Genomic DNA, 17,727 nt, shown 5'->3' with positions numbered 1-17,727 from the left:
GAATATATGTACAAGAAATTATAGTTATACACACATTCATAAACTGAAACGTTCAGTGAATAAATGAGTGTTAGGCTGTGACGCAACAGAACGAAAGAGAGGTTATGGCTGTGCCACGTCGCACTCGGGCAGCCATCTGTAAGCCGGCCCAGCAGCGTCACTGCACAGCAACCATCGCCGTTCCAGCTGTGGTATCCTAGCAACCAAGAGATCCTGCTGTGAGTGCCCCGGACAGGAACAGGGCGCGAGATTCAGGAGGAGGCCGCAGGCAGAGAAGTGGGCGCCGGCAGTAGTTCGCGCTTCTCACGCGGGCAGCGGGATCGCCTCCTCTTCCCGCTGCTGCTGCTCCTCCTTCTTCGCTCCGCGGTTTAGGTAAACAGCAAACCTGTAGCAAAAAGTAGACGATAAAATCTCGTATCCACTACATTCATATAGCTGTATGAATCTGTTTATGTACAATGCCGGATAAAAATATGCAACACCCTCAAGAACTCTATTCTCAGGCACCAGGGTATAATATGAGCATGCTTACAGACGGAGTTATAGTATTACTGACACATCTGTCGCGGTCATTGACGATCTTATGGAGCTCAGGAGGTCTGTTTGTGCACCCTACGTTTCGACTCTGCAATCAGTAACTGTGCTGAGTTCTAGGGTAGGAACATGCCCCGCCAACGAGTACAGCTTGTGATGGTACTTGAATTACGTAACCATTACGGCACCTCTCCTCAACCTCTCGATATCAGCAATATTCTACTGCGTTTCTGTTAAATTGTTAACATATTTCTGTGACAACATTCAAATTTGATTTCATTAATGTAGAGGTACTTCGATACATCGATATGTATATATTGCAATGATATTATTCTTATTTGTATTCTTTCTTTTGTTACTATGATCTTTGAGGTACTTGTAACTCTGATTTTTGGGCGCGTAAGCGGTTATTAGAGAGTCAAGCTTTGGTCGTCATGTTAAAAAGACGCAAATTGTAGTCAGTTTATGAAATGTGAACTTTAACATTGAGGAAGTTATTTTCAAGTATGTTTTGTATTGTGAAGTGATGTTTTGGAACGAGTTACGTGATATTGCAACAAAAGTAATAAAAAAGAAGTGTAACATAAATTCTGAGTGCTGATTACTTTTTTACATCACCATTGTCCTAACTTGCAAAAGTTTAATCTTCAAGAATGGTTTATGAAACACATCTATAAAACTTCTGAATATCGCAGAATAACACCTAGGCCTCTTTGCATCCGAGCTTGGAATCATCACTACCTAGATTTTCGACGATTGAGCCATGAGTTCACAATGAGACCAGCGTGGGAAACACGAAAAGATGAGCTCCTAGTTTATCCATTATTTCAAGAAATAACTTTATTAACTGTGCTCTAATGATACCTACCACATAATATAACTTTGTTGTTGCCCCAAAATGCAATATTTAGCAGAGTGAGCAAAACTACAATAATAATTAATTTTTGACCTTTGTTGTGGTAGCGTTATTAGAAGCTTCACTCATTTGTAGTCTCATTGTGGACCTTCGGGAAGCTGGATGGTCGTATCTATGGACTGCCGCAATGTTGGGCACAATTTAACGCTGGTGTGTAGTTGTTTTCAACTGTGGTCTTTGGAATATTCTCACACCTGTTGACCAGGCTCTCGACGTTCTTCAAGATCGATGCACTGTGCGAGCAGTTGTGGCCGACTGAACATCATCCAAGGATGAAATAAGGGCACCTGTTGCACCTGATGTGACACGAGAAACCAGTGGGAAACGACAGCTTGCAGTTGAATTAAGATCAAGTGTGCCTCTGGGTAGGCTACCACTGGCACAACGACACCACCCAGTATAGCTACTCCAGAGTAGTGAAAGAGTTGACTGGAGAGTGGAAAGGCGCTCTGTTGTCTTCACTGAAGGGTGTGGGCTTTGTGGGTGGGTGTTGGACATACACGTGTATGACGTGGACCTGGTCACCTGAGAATTCAGGAGTGCATTGGTCCACGACACACAGGTTCCATCCCAGGATTCGTGGCGTGTGTGGGTTAGTTATAACTGACAGTCACATTTAGTGTTTCTGTGCGCTAAAGTAACCAGTGCCCGTTACATTTACAGCCTGCTGTTTCTGGGACAGGAAAGCGACGTGCTTCTTCAGCAGTAAAATGCACATCCACATACGGATATTGTGACGGAACGTGCCCTTTCTAGTGTCCAACAACTGTCCTGACCAGCAAGATCACCAGATCCCTCACTAACTGAACAGGTGATGAAATAGGAACACACACGTTTTCCAGGGCCTGCAAGAATCGTTGCCGAATTGCAGCAAGAGATCCAAGATACTTGGGACCGTCTATCGCAGGATGCCACTCGGCACCTTAAGGATCTTTTGCATGTGAGAATACACGCCTGCTTTACCGGGAACTTGGACATATATTCGTCCTGTATCAATTACAGAATAAAGAGCATGTTATACATAACTGTACCGTTATTCCGCGCAGTATCCCATCCCAGAGTAAAATCTAAAAATTATTTAACTTTTTAGAGGAGATGACGCTATTTAGTATAGTTCGACATTTGTAGTCCTATTTGTCGGCAACACCTCCCCGATGTCTGATAGACTAGCTTTCTCTGTTAGCACCTGACATGAAAGATAAATGAATCTAAAGTTTGGAAGTTGACAATTAGTTCAAGACTCTGTCCCTGACCTAGTCATGAGACAAATTTATGTTTTGATTGTTTTCGAACTTCTCGTCTCGCTGTAGGTATCTATCGTCCGAGGGGTGTCAGCTAAAAAGGCTTGTGGCAGGTGGCTGGGCTCCACGCAGGCCGGGCTCCCAGACTGGCCACTGTCATCATCTTCATCATCTCTATAAATAGAGTAAACCACAAGAAGATAACGCGGAAGACAACCACGGCTACCTCACGCAGTACTGTCAGCTGGCAAACGTTGGCCGCAACCAAAAACAAATTACTACTGGCCGTTGCAGACAAGACGATAAACACTAGTCTCCCTTTCATCTGCTATGACTGACGCACCTTATCATCGTTCGTATTCGCATACACTGTCCTGTTAGAAGGTTCCTCTTCGCTTTCTGGCGGAGCACTGAGGGTCGTCAACACGTAGAGGTACACACAGTTCCCGACATACTACCATCCCCTCTCACAACTTTCGCAATCAATGAAACTAGATTAGATTTACACAACTGTGAACAAGGTTATACGCAAGCGAAGAACTTAGCATCGTCTGCAATGATGAGAGACTTAACTCTGTCAGTGGAATGACAACGCTAAGCGTGAGATATGCGGTTGTTACTAAAAATGTATATCTGTGGCTGTTCAACCAGCTGCAAAATTTAATTTTCACACACTGCATTTCAATGATTGTTCTAATCGTGTTCAATAATTACGCTGCAAGCTAGAGTCTTACAAATGCTTCCAACATGGAGTCCACCAAGACTGTGCAATAGTATTGCATTTCAGCCCAGTATTACGTCTGTAAACATTTCTTTCAATCAAACCAGAAGCTCGACAGAAGACAACTAAGTCCCCACTTACTTGGCGGATACAGATGGACTATGGAGTTACGTCCTCTGAAAGTGTCACCGTTTCACGGTGCGTTCCATGAGGTGAATAGTACAGAAAGTGTGACATGTTGTTATTCCTGTCATCTCATAATCGTAGACTAGGATATATTGGTGTAAGAATACTCACAGCAGCACAGCGAGGTCGAGTGCCATGATCCCCGCGGACAAAAGGTGGAAGGCTCCAGGGAAGTAATCGATGGTCGCCTTGAAGACGGCGTTGTAGATGGGAGGCCCCGCCAGAGGAGTCAACGCCTCCAGGGTGACCGCCAGCGCGAACACCTGGCCTGTGGACACACGAAACGGACGGGGCGCTGCTAATCAGACTCTCCACGCTGCATCCACATATACACCTTGCGCCTCAAACAAGTAAGCATACGGAAATTGTTCCTCAATCTTGGCAGTACTGAAATCGGATACAGTCAGTGAATAGACTTAGATCCTAGTCTCCTGTATTAACCTATTCCACACCGAAAGTGATCTGGTGGTTATTCCCTATCTTAAACTAAAGTCTGCCATTTCTCAAGGTTCAGTACCTACAATGATAATACTGTTACTGTTCTGTAGTGGGCTCAAACATTTTGCAGAATTTTTGATTAAAAGTTGAGTGAACCTTCATCGCTACATCTTCCTATGATCCGTTCTGGCTGTGGCATCTATCTGAAAAGACGAGGAATTCGGCTATCACTTTCAGCATAAACTGAACAGTGGCGCTCGACGTTAATAGAGAGGGAAACACCAATATCGAAATGAAGGTTTCCTGGCTATACTAGTCATGTTGCCGTGTAACACTATAAAAGCTTCCAACGTTTTGGTCACATTCAAGGTGTCCATATTAGATAAGCGAGTACTAATAACACATGACGCCGTCGAACGCCTCAAAGGGTATTTAGCGAAGGTACCTCATTCTTCCATTACATTTATTTTAATATTTCATACATGCAATGTATGAACTGCACCCTACCAAGAATTATATTGCTCAGTGTCAGTACCCTCTCATTACGGTTATAAAAAAATAAGTAGAAGGTTGAAGCCATATTTTGACAGTTTTTTAGACGAATTGAAAAACTAACCAAGTATAAATTTCTGTACAAACAAGTCTTCATTCACTGGAATACAATTGTTCTTTTAACACACTTTCTGGTGTTTTCTGTCTCGCACCTTCGTGACTCCAAGTAGGTTCCTCTTCGTAAAATGCTGATTTCCTTCTTACATTTCCAGATTCTTTACGTTTTTCCCATTTATAGTTGGTCAAAAGTTTCGACATATCAAATGAGAATCAGTCATTACAGATAACATTTTTTATGGCAAACTGTAATTCTCGGCAGAGAATTGTTCGTTACTATACTTTTCGGCATCAGACTTTGATTTGATGGATCTCTCCATGATATCTTCTTCTGTGGCATTGTCTTCTTTTCAGAGGTGCACTTACATTCAATATCATAAGTTAATTGTTGTACATCTTATCAACATTGGCTCTCAGTGCAATTATTACTCTCTACGGCGTCCTCTAGTAAAATGTGGTAACACTCATCCTGTCGTACATATGTCCCTGATGGCTACAGTTCCTAATCCTGATATACTGTCTTCTATTGCTGTTCATATTACCCTATATTCGTCTGGCAACATATCATTATTTTGTTTTCATTACAACTCCCAAGGTACTACTACGCCTAGTTTCTAGCATTAAATTTGGCTGTTCAGACTTTGTAGCTTCCGTAACAGCCTTCATATGCTCCAGATTCGGATTCATAGAAAGTTATCATCTCTCTGGTTTTTCGCTGTTGTTGCCATGGTGTTCTAACGTTAAGCAGTACACTGTAATCCACTGCTATAGAGGAGATCGTTTCTGAACTGCACTCACCTATCTCGTCCTTGGTGACCAGCCTCGTCAGCATCGCCCTGGCCAGAACCCAGATCAAGGCTCCGAAGCAACTGATGGCTCCGCCTGCAAACAAAGCAGAACTCATTTCATTCGCGGGAGACCTGTAGCGCCGGATTGGAGGGGTGTTGGCCATGGCGAAGAATACAGCTGCACGATGCTTTCTCTGAATATACTCTGCATAATAATACTCGTACAGAGAAATACAAAAACATATAACGCTTGCAACATAGAGGAGGAAGCTTCATGGCGTAGACATTGGAATAATATAGACTAGGAGTCGGGAAAGTGGTTGTTGTAAATGACAACAAGTCATAGCCATTAAACTTTCGCGGGATAGTTGACAACTTACCCAGAAACATAAACCAGGACTCTGGTGATATGGCAAAAATTATGGAGGCAGTGATCTTGCAGGAGAAGGTGATGAGGGCTATCCAGCCGTCGCCCAACTTGAGCCACCGCACGAACACCATCACGCCCACCAAGGTACCTGCAGACAGCGAGCGTGTTGTGTTGAAACAGTAACTCACTTGTTCATCGATCGAGTGAACCAGTGTAAATGTATGTCGATCATTGCCTGGTATTCGTAATTGAAATCTAAAATCTAAGAACGCCGAATATTTATAATCTTATTGAAAGACAATCTGTTCTACAGCTACTACCAACAAAACTGGAAATATGTTTCTAATTCACAAGACTTTTACTCAACGTCTCTTAACACTATAAAATAATACTCATTAAGTTGAAAACAAAACCGGACACTATTACTAAGCAGAACGTGTGAACTGGACAGGACACGAAGAAATTCTCATATAATTGCTGGATGCCCAGTTGCGGTTGCACCTCGTATGGCTTTGAGCACAGTGAGAGAGAGAGAGAGAGAGAGAAAGCTATTTCCAGATCAATCTACGATTATGCCAATTGGAGTAGCTTTAATGTTAACTGTATTTACACTTCTCTTAAATGAATAGCAAATACTTCGGACGTAGGTGGAAGCAGAAGTAATGCGTAATGCCTCACCTACAGCAGTGGTGCCATTGTTGAAGAATCCATACAGAAGGTTCTGGTCTATCGTCCAATGGAATTTGGCGTTCACGAACTGGTAGTTGGCTATGCCTTCTCCTGAAAACATGTAACACAGTATTACGATTCGTATTTTATACGATGTTGCTTCCTACACGAGTTTCTAGGCTAGGTTAATTAAACGTCTCTGTATAAGTAATCTTTTCTTGCAATATTATTAAATCGAAATGTTAAAATGTTGTAAATAATTCGAACAGCTGTTTACCCTGCTAATAACACGAAAGCAAGTAACTGAAAAAGTTAGTGATTGTGTTCAGTCACCTGCCTCTATATTCTACACTAATTCATAGTTAAACAAAATAAACCACCTCCCTGGAAACTGATGGATGGAAAGCAAGAGAAGAGACGCACAAAAAATTATTCGTCAAGAGATCAAGAGGTAACAGTAAGCATAGTTAGGGAAGTGCTACAACCTTCAGAAGAAGAGGGTCCAATGACTTGATCCGAGACGATCTTAAGGGATTGTATTACAAAGAACGCTACTTCCTGCATTTTTTCCGACTGCGTAATGATCGCTGTCACGAAATACTATATTGGTTCAAATGGCTCTGAGCACTATGCGACTTAACTTCTGAAGTCATCAGTCAACTAGAACTTAGAACTAATTAACCCTATGGACATCACACACATCCATGCCCGAGGCAAGATTCGAACCTGCGACCGTAGTGGTCGCTCGGCTCCAGACTGTAGCGCCTAGAACCGCACGGCCACTCCGGCCGGCAATACTATATTCTCTAAATGTTATTCCCTTGTGAAGAACTTAAGCGTTGCGACCTTGTAGACATCTATGTAGGGAGTACATGTTAAACAGCTTAACGTTCTGAACAGTTTTCAGCCATAAGGTAGACCTGGTGCGTATCTGCTGAATCGAGCTTGAAATTAACTGGAAAAATTAACTGAAAAGCCTAGGCGCTTCAGTGCGGAACCGCGCTGCTGCTAGGGTCGCAGGTTAGAATCCTGCCTCGGGCATGGATGTGTGTGTGTGATGTCCTTAGGTTAGTTAGGTTTAAGTAGTTCTAAGTTCTAGGGGACTGATTATCTCAGAAGTTAAGTCCCATAGTGCTCAGAACCATTTTTTTTTCGCTTCCAGAACCAATATTACTCTATCAAAAACAGGTTCGTAGGTTTCTTTCGATGGCGAATGCGTGGACTGGCCGTACCTTGGGAGATGAGGACACCAGTGACGACCACGAAGATGACGATGAGAATGGCTGAGCGCCCGTGGTGAGGCCGCTTCATCAGGGACGTCTTGAGCGCGTCGCGCACCAGCTGCGGGCGGAAGATCCCCTTGCAGCAGCCGCAGCTCTCCTGAGCACACGAAACACGTTTACGTCAGTTTTCGCTAAACCTGTTACAATTTCGTATGACTTGCAGTGGGAGCTCGGTTCATCTCGAGGCCGGCAACTCACGTCTTGAGGCGGCGTGTAGGGCGCAGTGGTCTCCGACAGCAGGAAGATGGAGTAGAGCAGACACAGCAGCATGAGGCCGGCGGCCAGCGCGAAAATCCCGTGGTAGTTGAGGGCCGAGTACAGCGGCGAGGACAGCCCTGACGCCACCATCTGGGCCGAGTACATCGAGGCGTCCAGGATGCCCAGTCTGCAAGCAGAGAGTTCTGGGTGTCAGGAGAGATCCACTCAAAAGCCTCTACTAGCTCTGCGATGGAAATGCCGGTTTCCGGCCCATTACATTTAGATCACAATTCCGCCTGTGCCACTGCTATGGTTTGTATTCGCAAGAGATTTTAGTTAACAGGGATGCACGCCACTTCCAGTGTAAATGATATTTTTATTAACACGACTAGTTTGCTACAGGCCATCTGGTTTGTCGGGTCGTGTTCGAGAAATATTGTGTGATATATTTACAACTGAAGCCGGATTCTCAATCTTATCAGTATGATCATCAGTTCCGTTTCCAAATCAGACCTCATGGTGCTTTTATGCCATACCGGTGTCGTTACGTGCATTTGCTTACAATCATCCTAAGATACTACATAGTACTCAATTACATTGACGAGCAACTGACGCTGACTTTGACATTATTATGACAATACGACCATAGTGTCTCCAGGCGATTCATAGAGAATGTTTCGGTTTAATAATAGCAGATTAGTTCCATAGACTTAATGCAACATTACATACTAGACTTTAGATAAATAATTTCTAAATCAGTCGGCTTCCATCGACTTTACCAAGCCAGTAGACTACAAGTAACTGTCAGCCATTCATGTCAGAAGCGTCAAATATTTTAGCTTTATTTATGGTATAATATTTATTTAACAAGTGTAAGTCAGCAACATTTTGTCTCCATATGTGTAATATTATACCAGTTCGCTTGCATATTTTATTCGATAGGAGATTGCTTAACGATGGTTGCTTAGGTAATTGATTGTTTCTTTGACTGACACTGAATAACACCAAGTATTAACATTTGCTGTAGTATTGCACGCCTGGAAGTTACTTTGAGCTGAGCTGGATGCTGGCGGCAGGGTGCCGTGACTGTTTCACCTTCCTGTGACAGCAGTGATTGGTAGAAGGCCGGTTAGAAAAGTCGCCGTCGTGTTCAACTGAGATTGGTGCTTGACTGCCCTAAAGGGAACAGCGGAGAGGCAGCGATTTTACAGCCCTGAGGGGGGCCTCCCCATGGCCAGGCTGATGAGGGAAAGCGAGACGCACTAATTCCGCCAAAGAAATCAGTCGCTGGAAGATGGCAGTGAAGAGCGATAGCATCTTCCAAGAGAGGGACACATGCTTTTAGTGCAAAGCAATGCGCAGAGGCCACAAACGGCGGATGCGAGTTGACCCATCGCAGATCTTCTCACGAGAGGCAGTGAGCCACGTTTCCTCCCAGAATGCAGAGAAGTGAATTCGACTCAATCGTATGAGGAGTTTTAGACCGCTCTGAAACAGTGTTCTCTTCGTAGTATGAGCTGCAGGCCATTGACTGGCAGCTTTATGACCCGTGTAGTGGGAGACATTGTTTTTGTAACGGACGCGGGGATTCTTTGCAGGAAGCACACAGGCAGATGCTGTAAGCCTCGGAGTGAAAAGGGGAACTCTCCTGCTGATGTCAATAGAGATCACGTCACGCCGGTCGCGACTTACAGACATCGCTGAAAACAGCGTCAGGAGAGAGTTTTACTGTTAGAATTTTCGAAGCGCCGATTTCGCGATTAGGAATGAATTAAATCATTTCTACGTAAGTATTCTTTGCTTCTCTGTAAAGTGCTTACTTACCAACTTATACCTTAGTTTAGTTTCTATTCCTGGCTTATGAGCAAAGAGAAATCTCGAAGATATCTATTCAACATTATCGACCTCCTAATTAAGCTAGAGTAGAATATCATAATGCCTAGATACCTCAACTAATGTATTCCTCTAAGTATAGGTTGTCAATGGTCTTTTTGAGTACGGTGACACTGACATAGATGAAAAAAATTAATTCGATCTCAAGTTGCACACACGCCACTAATAGCCTCATCTGAATGAGTTTAATATGTATTAAACAATGAGTACCTACCTGAGCTCCTTCTGCCCCACAGGGCTGATGTCAGCAATGTAGACGTTGGCAACAGCCATGAGGTTCATCATGCCGCCACTGAAGGTGGCCACTATGGACGGCATCAGCAACCACTCTGCCGCTAGGTCTGGAATCGCAGACAGCCCAGAGAACAAGCCATAGCTGATGGCGTTTCCTGAAAGAAAGGCGACGATTTTTAGAATCGCTCGCTATCGTTAGCATGACGTTGTTCAGGGTTAGATTATTCATGACAGCTCTTAATCTATTAGTGACTGCAGTGGGCGTAAACTGTGAAGTAATCCCAGTTTGGAAAACATGTTAGAATAGTGAGAGACAACTGCTCTGGACATACCGGCAAAGGACCATATGAAGATGGGACGCCGTCCAAACTTGTCGCTCCAGCTGCCGATGAAGAGTGACACTGCGGCTGGCACGACTGCCTCGATGATGCCTTTCCAGGTGGTGAGCGTGCTGGAGTAGGCGCGGTGCTCGTTGGTGCACACGTCGGGGTCGCTGGAACCGCACACGCGTTCCAGGAAGAGCCCGCTGACCACCGAGTGTGTCGTCACGTACGAGAACATGAAGAGCACCACCAGCGGCTCCACCGTCGGACGGATGCGCCACCACTTCACTGCAACACGACGCACTTGCCTTAATTGCTGAGTATATAACCGTGACCCCGAGACATGGAATTAAAGAGACTTGTGGCTTCGTCACCACTGAGAAAGGCAGAGACCCAACTATCATCTTCAAAAGTGATGCCGAGTGTTTTGGGGACTGCCACGGTGAGATGACAGATTACATATGTAAAGGGTAATCCGTCACAGAGGGTACTTCCGAAATCTCCTGACGATTTTACGGGAGGCCGTGAAGACGAAGCATTTCGGGAAGCCCTCAAAGAGCTGGTTTGGGTGCATAGCCAAGCCCAAACTAAGTCTTCACTACACACAGACACACATGCTGATTGTCTGGAATTTTGAATTTGACCTCGACCTCAAATTCTCCTCACATGGCATTAAGCATCGTCTTCCCGTTACCTCTGAAGAAGAAAGCATTTCATAGCAGGTCTTTCCAAAACGGTGGTTTTTAAGGTGTAACGGTTCCTGATGGCCAAAATACAGGCTTCACCAACCAAATGCTCCACCAAATCAATCGCATTTGCGTAAAATTTGTCACACTGGAGCGTGAATGTGTTGAGAAGGTGTAACAGCTTGATTTCTTCAAGATGATTACTAAAACTTTGTGACTACCCACAGCATTAATATCTGCTTAATAAAGGCTTTCATTTCAATTGATGTTTTCTGTTGTTGTTGTGGTCTTCAGTCCAAATACTCGTTTGATGGAGCTCTCCATGCTACTCTATCCTGTGTAAGCCTCCTCATATCAGAATAACTTCTGCAATTTACATCCTTTTGAGCCTGCTGATTGTGTTCATGTCTTGGCTCCGTCGCAAATTCCCCCTCCCCCCTTTCACTCACATACAAACACACTGCCCTACAAAACTTAACTGGTGATCTGTTGATGCCTCAGAATACGCCGTATCAAATGATCCCGTTTCTTACTCAAACTATGCCACAAATTTCTTTTCCCTCCAGTTCTGTTCAGTACTCCTCATTACATACACAATCTACTCATCGAATCTTCATCATTCGTCTGTAGCTCCACATCTGAAAAGTTTCTATTCTCTTCTGGTCGGAACTGTTTATCGCCCACGTTTCACTTCCATACATGGCTACTCCAGATATATACCTCCATCAAAGACATCCTAACATTTTAATTTACGAGTTCAATCACTATTAACAAAGTTCTCATCTTCTGAAACTCTTTCCTCGCGTTTCCCAGTCTACACTTTATATCCTTTCTACTTCAGCCATCTTCAGTTATTTTACTGCCCAAATGGCAACACTCCTACTACTTTTAGTGTTTCGTTCCTGTCTAATGTCTTCAGCATCGTCTGATTTTATTCTACCACATTCGGTTAACCTTATTTTACTTTTATTGGTGGTCCTCTTATACCTTCTTTTTTTTTTTTTTTTTTCAAGACACTGTCCATTCCATTCAATTGCTTTTCGAAGTCTTATGCTGTCCCTGTAGAATTACAACGTCATCGGCATACCTCGGTGTTTTTACTTCTTCTGCCTGAACTTTTATTCCCTCTAAAAAATTCCCTTATGATTCCTTTACCGCTAACTCAATGTTCAGACTGAATAACATCAGCCAAAGGCCACAACCCTGTCTCACCCCCTCCTCAACCAGCGGCTCACTTATAACTACCCTCTGGTTCTTGTACCAGCTGTAAATAGCCTTTAGCTTCCTGTATTTTGCCTTTGCTGAATCTTTGCTCGAAGAGAAGTCGATGGGTTAATATCACCTCGCATGTTCCTACATTTCGCCAGAATCTATAGTTATCTTCCCCGAGGTTGGCTTCTACCAATGTCTCCACTCCTCTGCAAATAATTCGTGACTGTATCTTACAACCATAACTTATCAAACTGATAATTCGCTAATATTGACACCTGTTATCATCTGCTTTCTTTGGAACTGGAGTTAGTTCATTCTTACTGCGGTCATACGTCACACCGCCATACATCTTGCACAATAGGTGGAATGTTTTTGACGCGCCCCTCTCCCAAAGACATTAGTAGTTCTGACTGAATTCTATCTGCCTCCAGGGACTTTGATTCTATTTAGGTCTCTCAGAGCTCTGTCAAACACTTTTCCAATTATCAAATCTCCCATTTCAACTCTTTTTGCGTCCTCTTCCCTTTCTATAATATTTCCTTCGAGTTCATTTCTGTTGTACAGTCCCTCTGTGTAGTCCTTTTACCTTCGAGATTGTTCCTTATTTGGTTAGTACTGGTTTTCCATCTGAGCTCCTGATACTCATTCAGGTGCTCCTATTTGCGACAAATGCCCTATAATATTCCTATAGGCTGTATCTATCTTTCCCCTAGATATATATATTTAATCGCCTTGCATTTGTCCCCTAGCCATTCCTGTTTAGTCATTTTGCATTGTCTGACAGTCTCATTTTTAGTCATCTATATTCCCTTTCGCCTGCTTCATTTGCTGCATTTTTATATTTTCATGAATTAAATTCAATGTCTCCAGTGATATCCGAGGATTTTAACTAGACCTTTTCTTTTACCATTTGATCCTCCTCTGTCTTCAATATTTCATCTCTGTCCATTCGTCTTCTACAGTATTTACTTCCCTTCTTTAAGGCCGTCGTTGCCTAATGTTCACTCTGAAACTCTCAACAATCTTTGGCTCTTTCAACTTATCCTCGCCCTGCTTCCTTAGTTTCCTACATTTTTACGACTTCTTCAGTTTTGATCTACAGTTAATGATGAAGAAATTGTGCAATTTGTTTCTTAAATTCAATTTCACTGCTGTAGTCATAGATGTTCTAGCTAAAGCGACATACGTGAATTACTGCTGGATCAAGGTTCGAACCCGGATTTCCCTCCTATCGCGAGTGCTCACCTTAAGACTGAGGCTACGCTTGCAAGCGTGCCAGACCTACCCAAACTTCTGTATATCACAACTTATCTATTTCTTCTCATCATTTTTAATTCATTTAAATAGCTTTGTGACATATGGAAGTGTGGGTCACTCCTGAGGGCGTTCTAGGATAATTCTAGTGGAGAGGCAAAGTCCGGGAGCCGCGCGGGATTAGCCGAGCGTTCTAGGGCGCTGCAGTCATGGACTGTGCGGCTGGTGCCGCCGGAGGTAAGAGTCCTCCCTCGGGCATGGGTGTGTGTGTTTGTCCTTAGGATAATTTAGGTTAAGTAGTGTGGAGATGAAGAATCTTGCACAGGATAGGGTAGCATGGAGAGCTGCTTCAAACCAGTCTCAAGACTGAAGAACACATCAACAACAACAGTGTGTAAGCTTAGGGACTTATGACCTTAGCAGTTACGTCCCACAAGATTTCACACACATTTGAACATTTTTTTGCAAAATTAGGGTTCGAATCTCGTTTCAGCAAAAATTTTCATATGTTGCTTTTAGTAGTACATCTGTATCGCTCACAGCTAAGTTGCATTTCAGAAATTAATTTCAATATTTGAAACTGTATTTCTGTATCAAATATAAACTATTCAGAGTCCATATCTGCACCTGGAAATGTCTTACCGTTAATCTGTTCCTAAATCTCCGTCTTACAAATACATAAAGTACCTGAAATCTTCCTGAGTCTCCATGTCTTTTCCACCGATGATTCGTAAACCAAGTGTTAACGGTGATTAAATAATACACTGTGCAAAATTTTATCACATGGTTTCGTTTTTAATTCCTTTCCCCTGGTCCATATCTTCTTACTATTTTTCCGTCTCTTCCTTTTCCTACTGTCGGATTCCAGTCCCCTATCACAGCTGAATTTTCCTCTACATTAACTACGTGACTGATCTATCTTTTCATCATCTGCGGAGCTATATGGCATATAATCTTGCATTACGGTGCTGGGTGTGGACTTCATATCTATATTGGCTGTGACAATGCGCTTATTGTGCTATTCATAGTAACTTACTGGGATTCCTATTTTCTTACTCATTATTAGTTTTACGCCTGCATTACCTTAATTTGATTTTCTATTTAGAACTCTGTACTCACTGGATTAAAAGTTCTGTGTCTCCTGCCACCGGACTACACTAATTTCCATTTTATCTAGCTTCATCCTACCAACTTCCGTTTTTAAATTTTATGACCAATCTTCCCTATTAAGGGATGTAAGATTCCACTCTCCGACACGTAGAATAGCTGTTTTGTTTTTCCTTGTGACGACATCCTCCTGAGTACTACCTACTCGGAGATCTGAGTGGGGACTATTTTATATTCGAAATATTTTACCCAAGAGGATACAGTCTTCATTTAATCATACACTAGAGATGCATGCCCCAGGGAAAAATAATGACTGTAGTTTGTTCCCGCTAACAGCCGTTCGCAGTACCAGCACTGCAAGGCTGTATTGGCTAATGTTACAATTCCAGATCAGTCAAGAATCCATCCTGTTGCCCCTGCAAGTAATGAAAAATGCTCCAAGTTTCATAACTTGTATCCTTCGTTGACTTACGTACTATCCGAAGCAGATGCCTTGATTCAGTTTTTAATTGATGTGCTTTTCAGTGCAAATTATACTACATTTTTCTGGAAAGTGCAGTTTAGAGGGAGTTTGATGAACATTTTACCACGTGTGAACTTACAGGTCTCCTGTTTTCGTTTGTGATTTGCAGTATAGTGAAACCTGAGCACTGAGAGAATTACTTTAAATCTGGATGAATGATTTCACTGCTTTTCATATCACAAGAAGAGCCAATTAAACTGGGAAGCGGCAGTCTAAGTGACGCGATAGTAGACTTAGATCATGAGCTGCCAGGGACTAATGTCCCCGTTGTTTCGCAGACGTGTACCTACAGTCCAGGGTGGCAGGGAGCTGGTAGTCGAGAGGAGGTCTATTCACGTATACTGAACTTTGACATTGGGCTCGTCTCAAAATCAACACTGCATTCCTTATCAGCTGTGAAGGCCTCCGAAAGAGTCCTGCCAAAGTCTGTTTGTGAGTGAATGTTACACCGAGCCCGCATCTCGTGGTCGTGCGGTAGCGTTCTCGCTTGCCACGCCCGGGTTCCCGGGTTCGATTCCCGGCGGGGTCAGGGATTTTCTCTGCCTCGTGATGGCTGGGTGTTGTGTGTGCTGTCCTTAGGTTAGTTAGGTTTAAGTAGTTCTAAGTTCTAGCGGACTGATGACCATATATGTTAATTCCCATAGTGCTCAGAGCCATTTGAACCTCCCACCGAGGTGTGAACGCAGGCCGCGTCGCACGCCTGTACACGCACTCACCTGCGGGCGCTGGAGAGACTTCTGCAGGCTCATCCTCCACGCTCCTCTCCTCATCAGACATCGCTCCTTTCGAAGCTGCGACGTCAACCGTAGATTTCATCGTGGTTGTTATCAAGCACTCTGAAAAGCAATAAGAGAAATATGAATGCAACATGACTTGCAACGAAGTGGTTTCTGGCCTGGTGCCAATCACGATTACGAGATAAAGATCCGTGATAATACATGCGTGAATAAAGTGTGGGTAGGGTAATTGTGTTTCGTCCTATGTGAACACACATAATCACTTCGTGAACTCTAATAAAAATTAAACATGACTTTCTTCTTAGTAACACAAGAAAATCTTCAGTGTTTTTGGAAAATGCACTCTACAGGGATGGAAAGTTAAAAAACGATAAGGTGCGTTCAACACAGGGAAAAAGTCTTCTTGAATCATTTAACGTGTCAATTGTTAATGTTAACGGTACGTTATGATGATAATTTGCGTCGCTAATTGTTCGACTATAATCTCAGCAGCGTTCCTAATTGACAGAATTTTCCTGCGCATAAATGCGAGTGACGCTGCTATTACGGTTATAATTATCACTATCCTACTATTACTATAACACTCGAAATATTTTCTCCAAAAAATAATTGAAATTCATTGTATCAGTCTAACAGATTAAAGAAGGTTTATAATCTTCTGTGGAGATATCTAAATCTTCCTTTTATACGAGTATATCTCTCGACTTCAGTGCCAAACTCAGTTTCAACAAAAAAAATTCAACGTTTTAGACAGCATTATTGAGTAACCGCCGTCTTGACCACTACAGCAACTTACATTCATCAGTGTATGATTTATGTAAAGTTTAGATTATCATGCTGCAAGATGAAACAATCTAATATCTAAACCTCGCTGAGTCTGTTTATTTCAGTATAACATGTGTTGTTAATAGGCGATATTCGGATCTCATCGAATCTCAGTTTTTCATTAAAGTTTTTACAGTATAATGGTGTTATACATTTTAGCGTGTTAATAATAGACTGAATATCTTCTTGAGAAGATTCAGTCGGAATATGTGTTATATTCCGTCCAGAAAACGGAATTTGCTGAGATAATATTTTTACAGTATATGGTACCCTACAAAGAAGTAGTAGTGATATATGGAAGGAACTTAACATTTCCAGAATGAGTAATAGATCAATGAACTAAAATGGAAAGAACGTTTGAGCGAAAGAAGAAAATGGAATTCCAAAAATCTTGCTTCAGTACAAGCCAAAACGACGATGGAACGTACCAAGGCCCGTCCACAGAAGGGAAGAAAATTTCACGTAAACAAAGAATCAGACTCACAGACGCAAGCATTGAAGACATGGTGAATCTTTCATATTAATATCTTATATGTGTTCACCAGTAAGCGTATATGTTACGGATCAATGTACAATATATCGGTATACCAAAATCCGCAATTTTTTGTTTTCAATGCAACTCAGTATATTAGACGAAACGCTAATCATAGATATCACGATAGAGCGCACCTTTCAAAATTCGTTCTACTACGAGTGTTTCTAATATATTTCATTGACCCGGCAAGTCTGTGACATGACAGGGTCGATTGAGAGTTATGAAACGAGACTCATCAACGGGCTCTGAAGTGTCTTCAGAAACTGATTAGCAACGTGATGAGATTACATTATTGACGCTTCCTCGTTACGATTTGGAATGAAATGTTAGTTTAACCTTACTGTTTGCTGCATGACGCCTTCGTTTATGAAAACATCAGAAATTATTCTGAAATAAATTCAATAATGTTATGGTATTTGACATAGCATGCCAGTCAAGCTCAATC

General features: G+C 42.7%; 1 protein-coding gene across 1 annotated transcript; it reads right to left on the bottom strand.

The window, feature by feature from the left end:
- Positions 1-303: 303 nt before the first annotated feature.
- On the bottom strand, positions 304-10,236 carry LOC124775638 (solute carrier family 46 member 3-like). The gene is made up of 8 exons (XM_047250469.1): positions 10,061-10,236; positions 7,954-8,140; positions 7,705-7,852; positions 6,482-6,583; positions 5,814-5,951; positions 5,444-5,527; positions 3,710-3,866; positions 304-385 (listed from the first exon to the last, which is right to left on the bottom strand). Exons 1-8 carry the CDS (start codon positions 10,162-10,164, stop codon positions 304-306), a joined length of 1,002 nt encoding a protein of 333 aa, XP_047106425.1. The 5' UTR covers positions 10,165-10,236.
- Positions 10,237-17,727: the final 7,491 nt, after the last annotated feature.

Source organism: Schistocerca piceifrons, chromosome 1 (assembly GCF_021461385.2).
Source record: "Schistocerca piceifrons isolate TAMUIC-IGC-003096 chromosome 1, iqSchPice1.1, whole genome shotgun sequence".
Taxonomy (NCBI): domain Eukaryota; kingdom Metazoa; phylum Arthropoda; class Insecta; order Orthoptera; family Acrididae; genus Schistocerca; species Schistocerca piceifrons.
The sequence above is the reverse complement of the archived record's forward strand: the minus strand, read 5'-3'. Positions and strand labels throughout refer to the sequence as shown.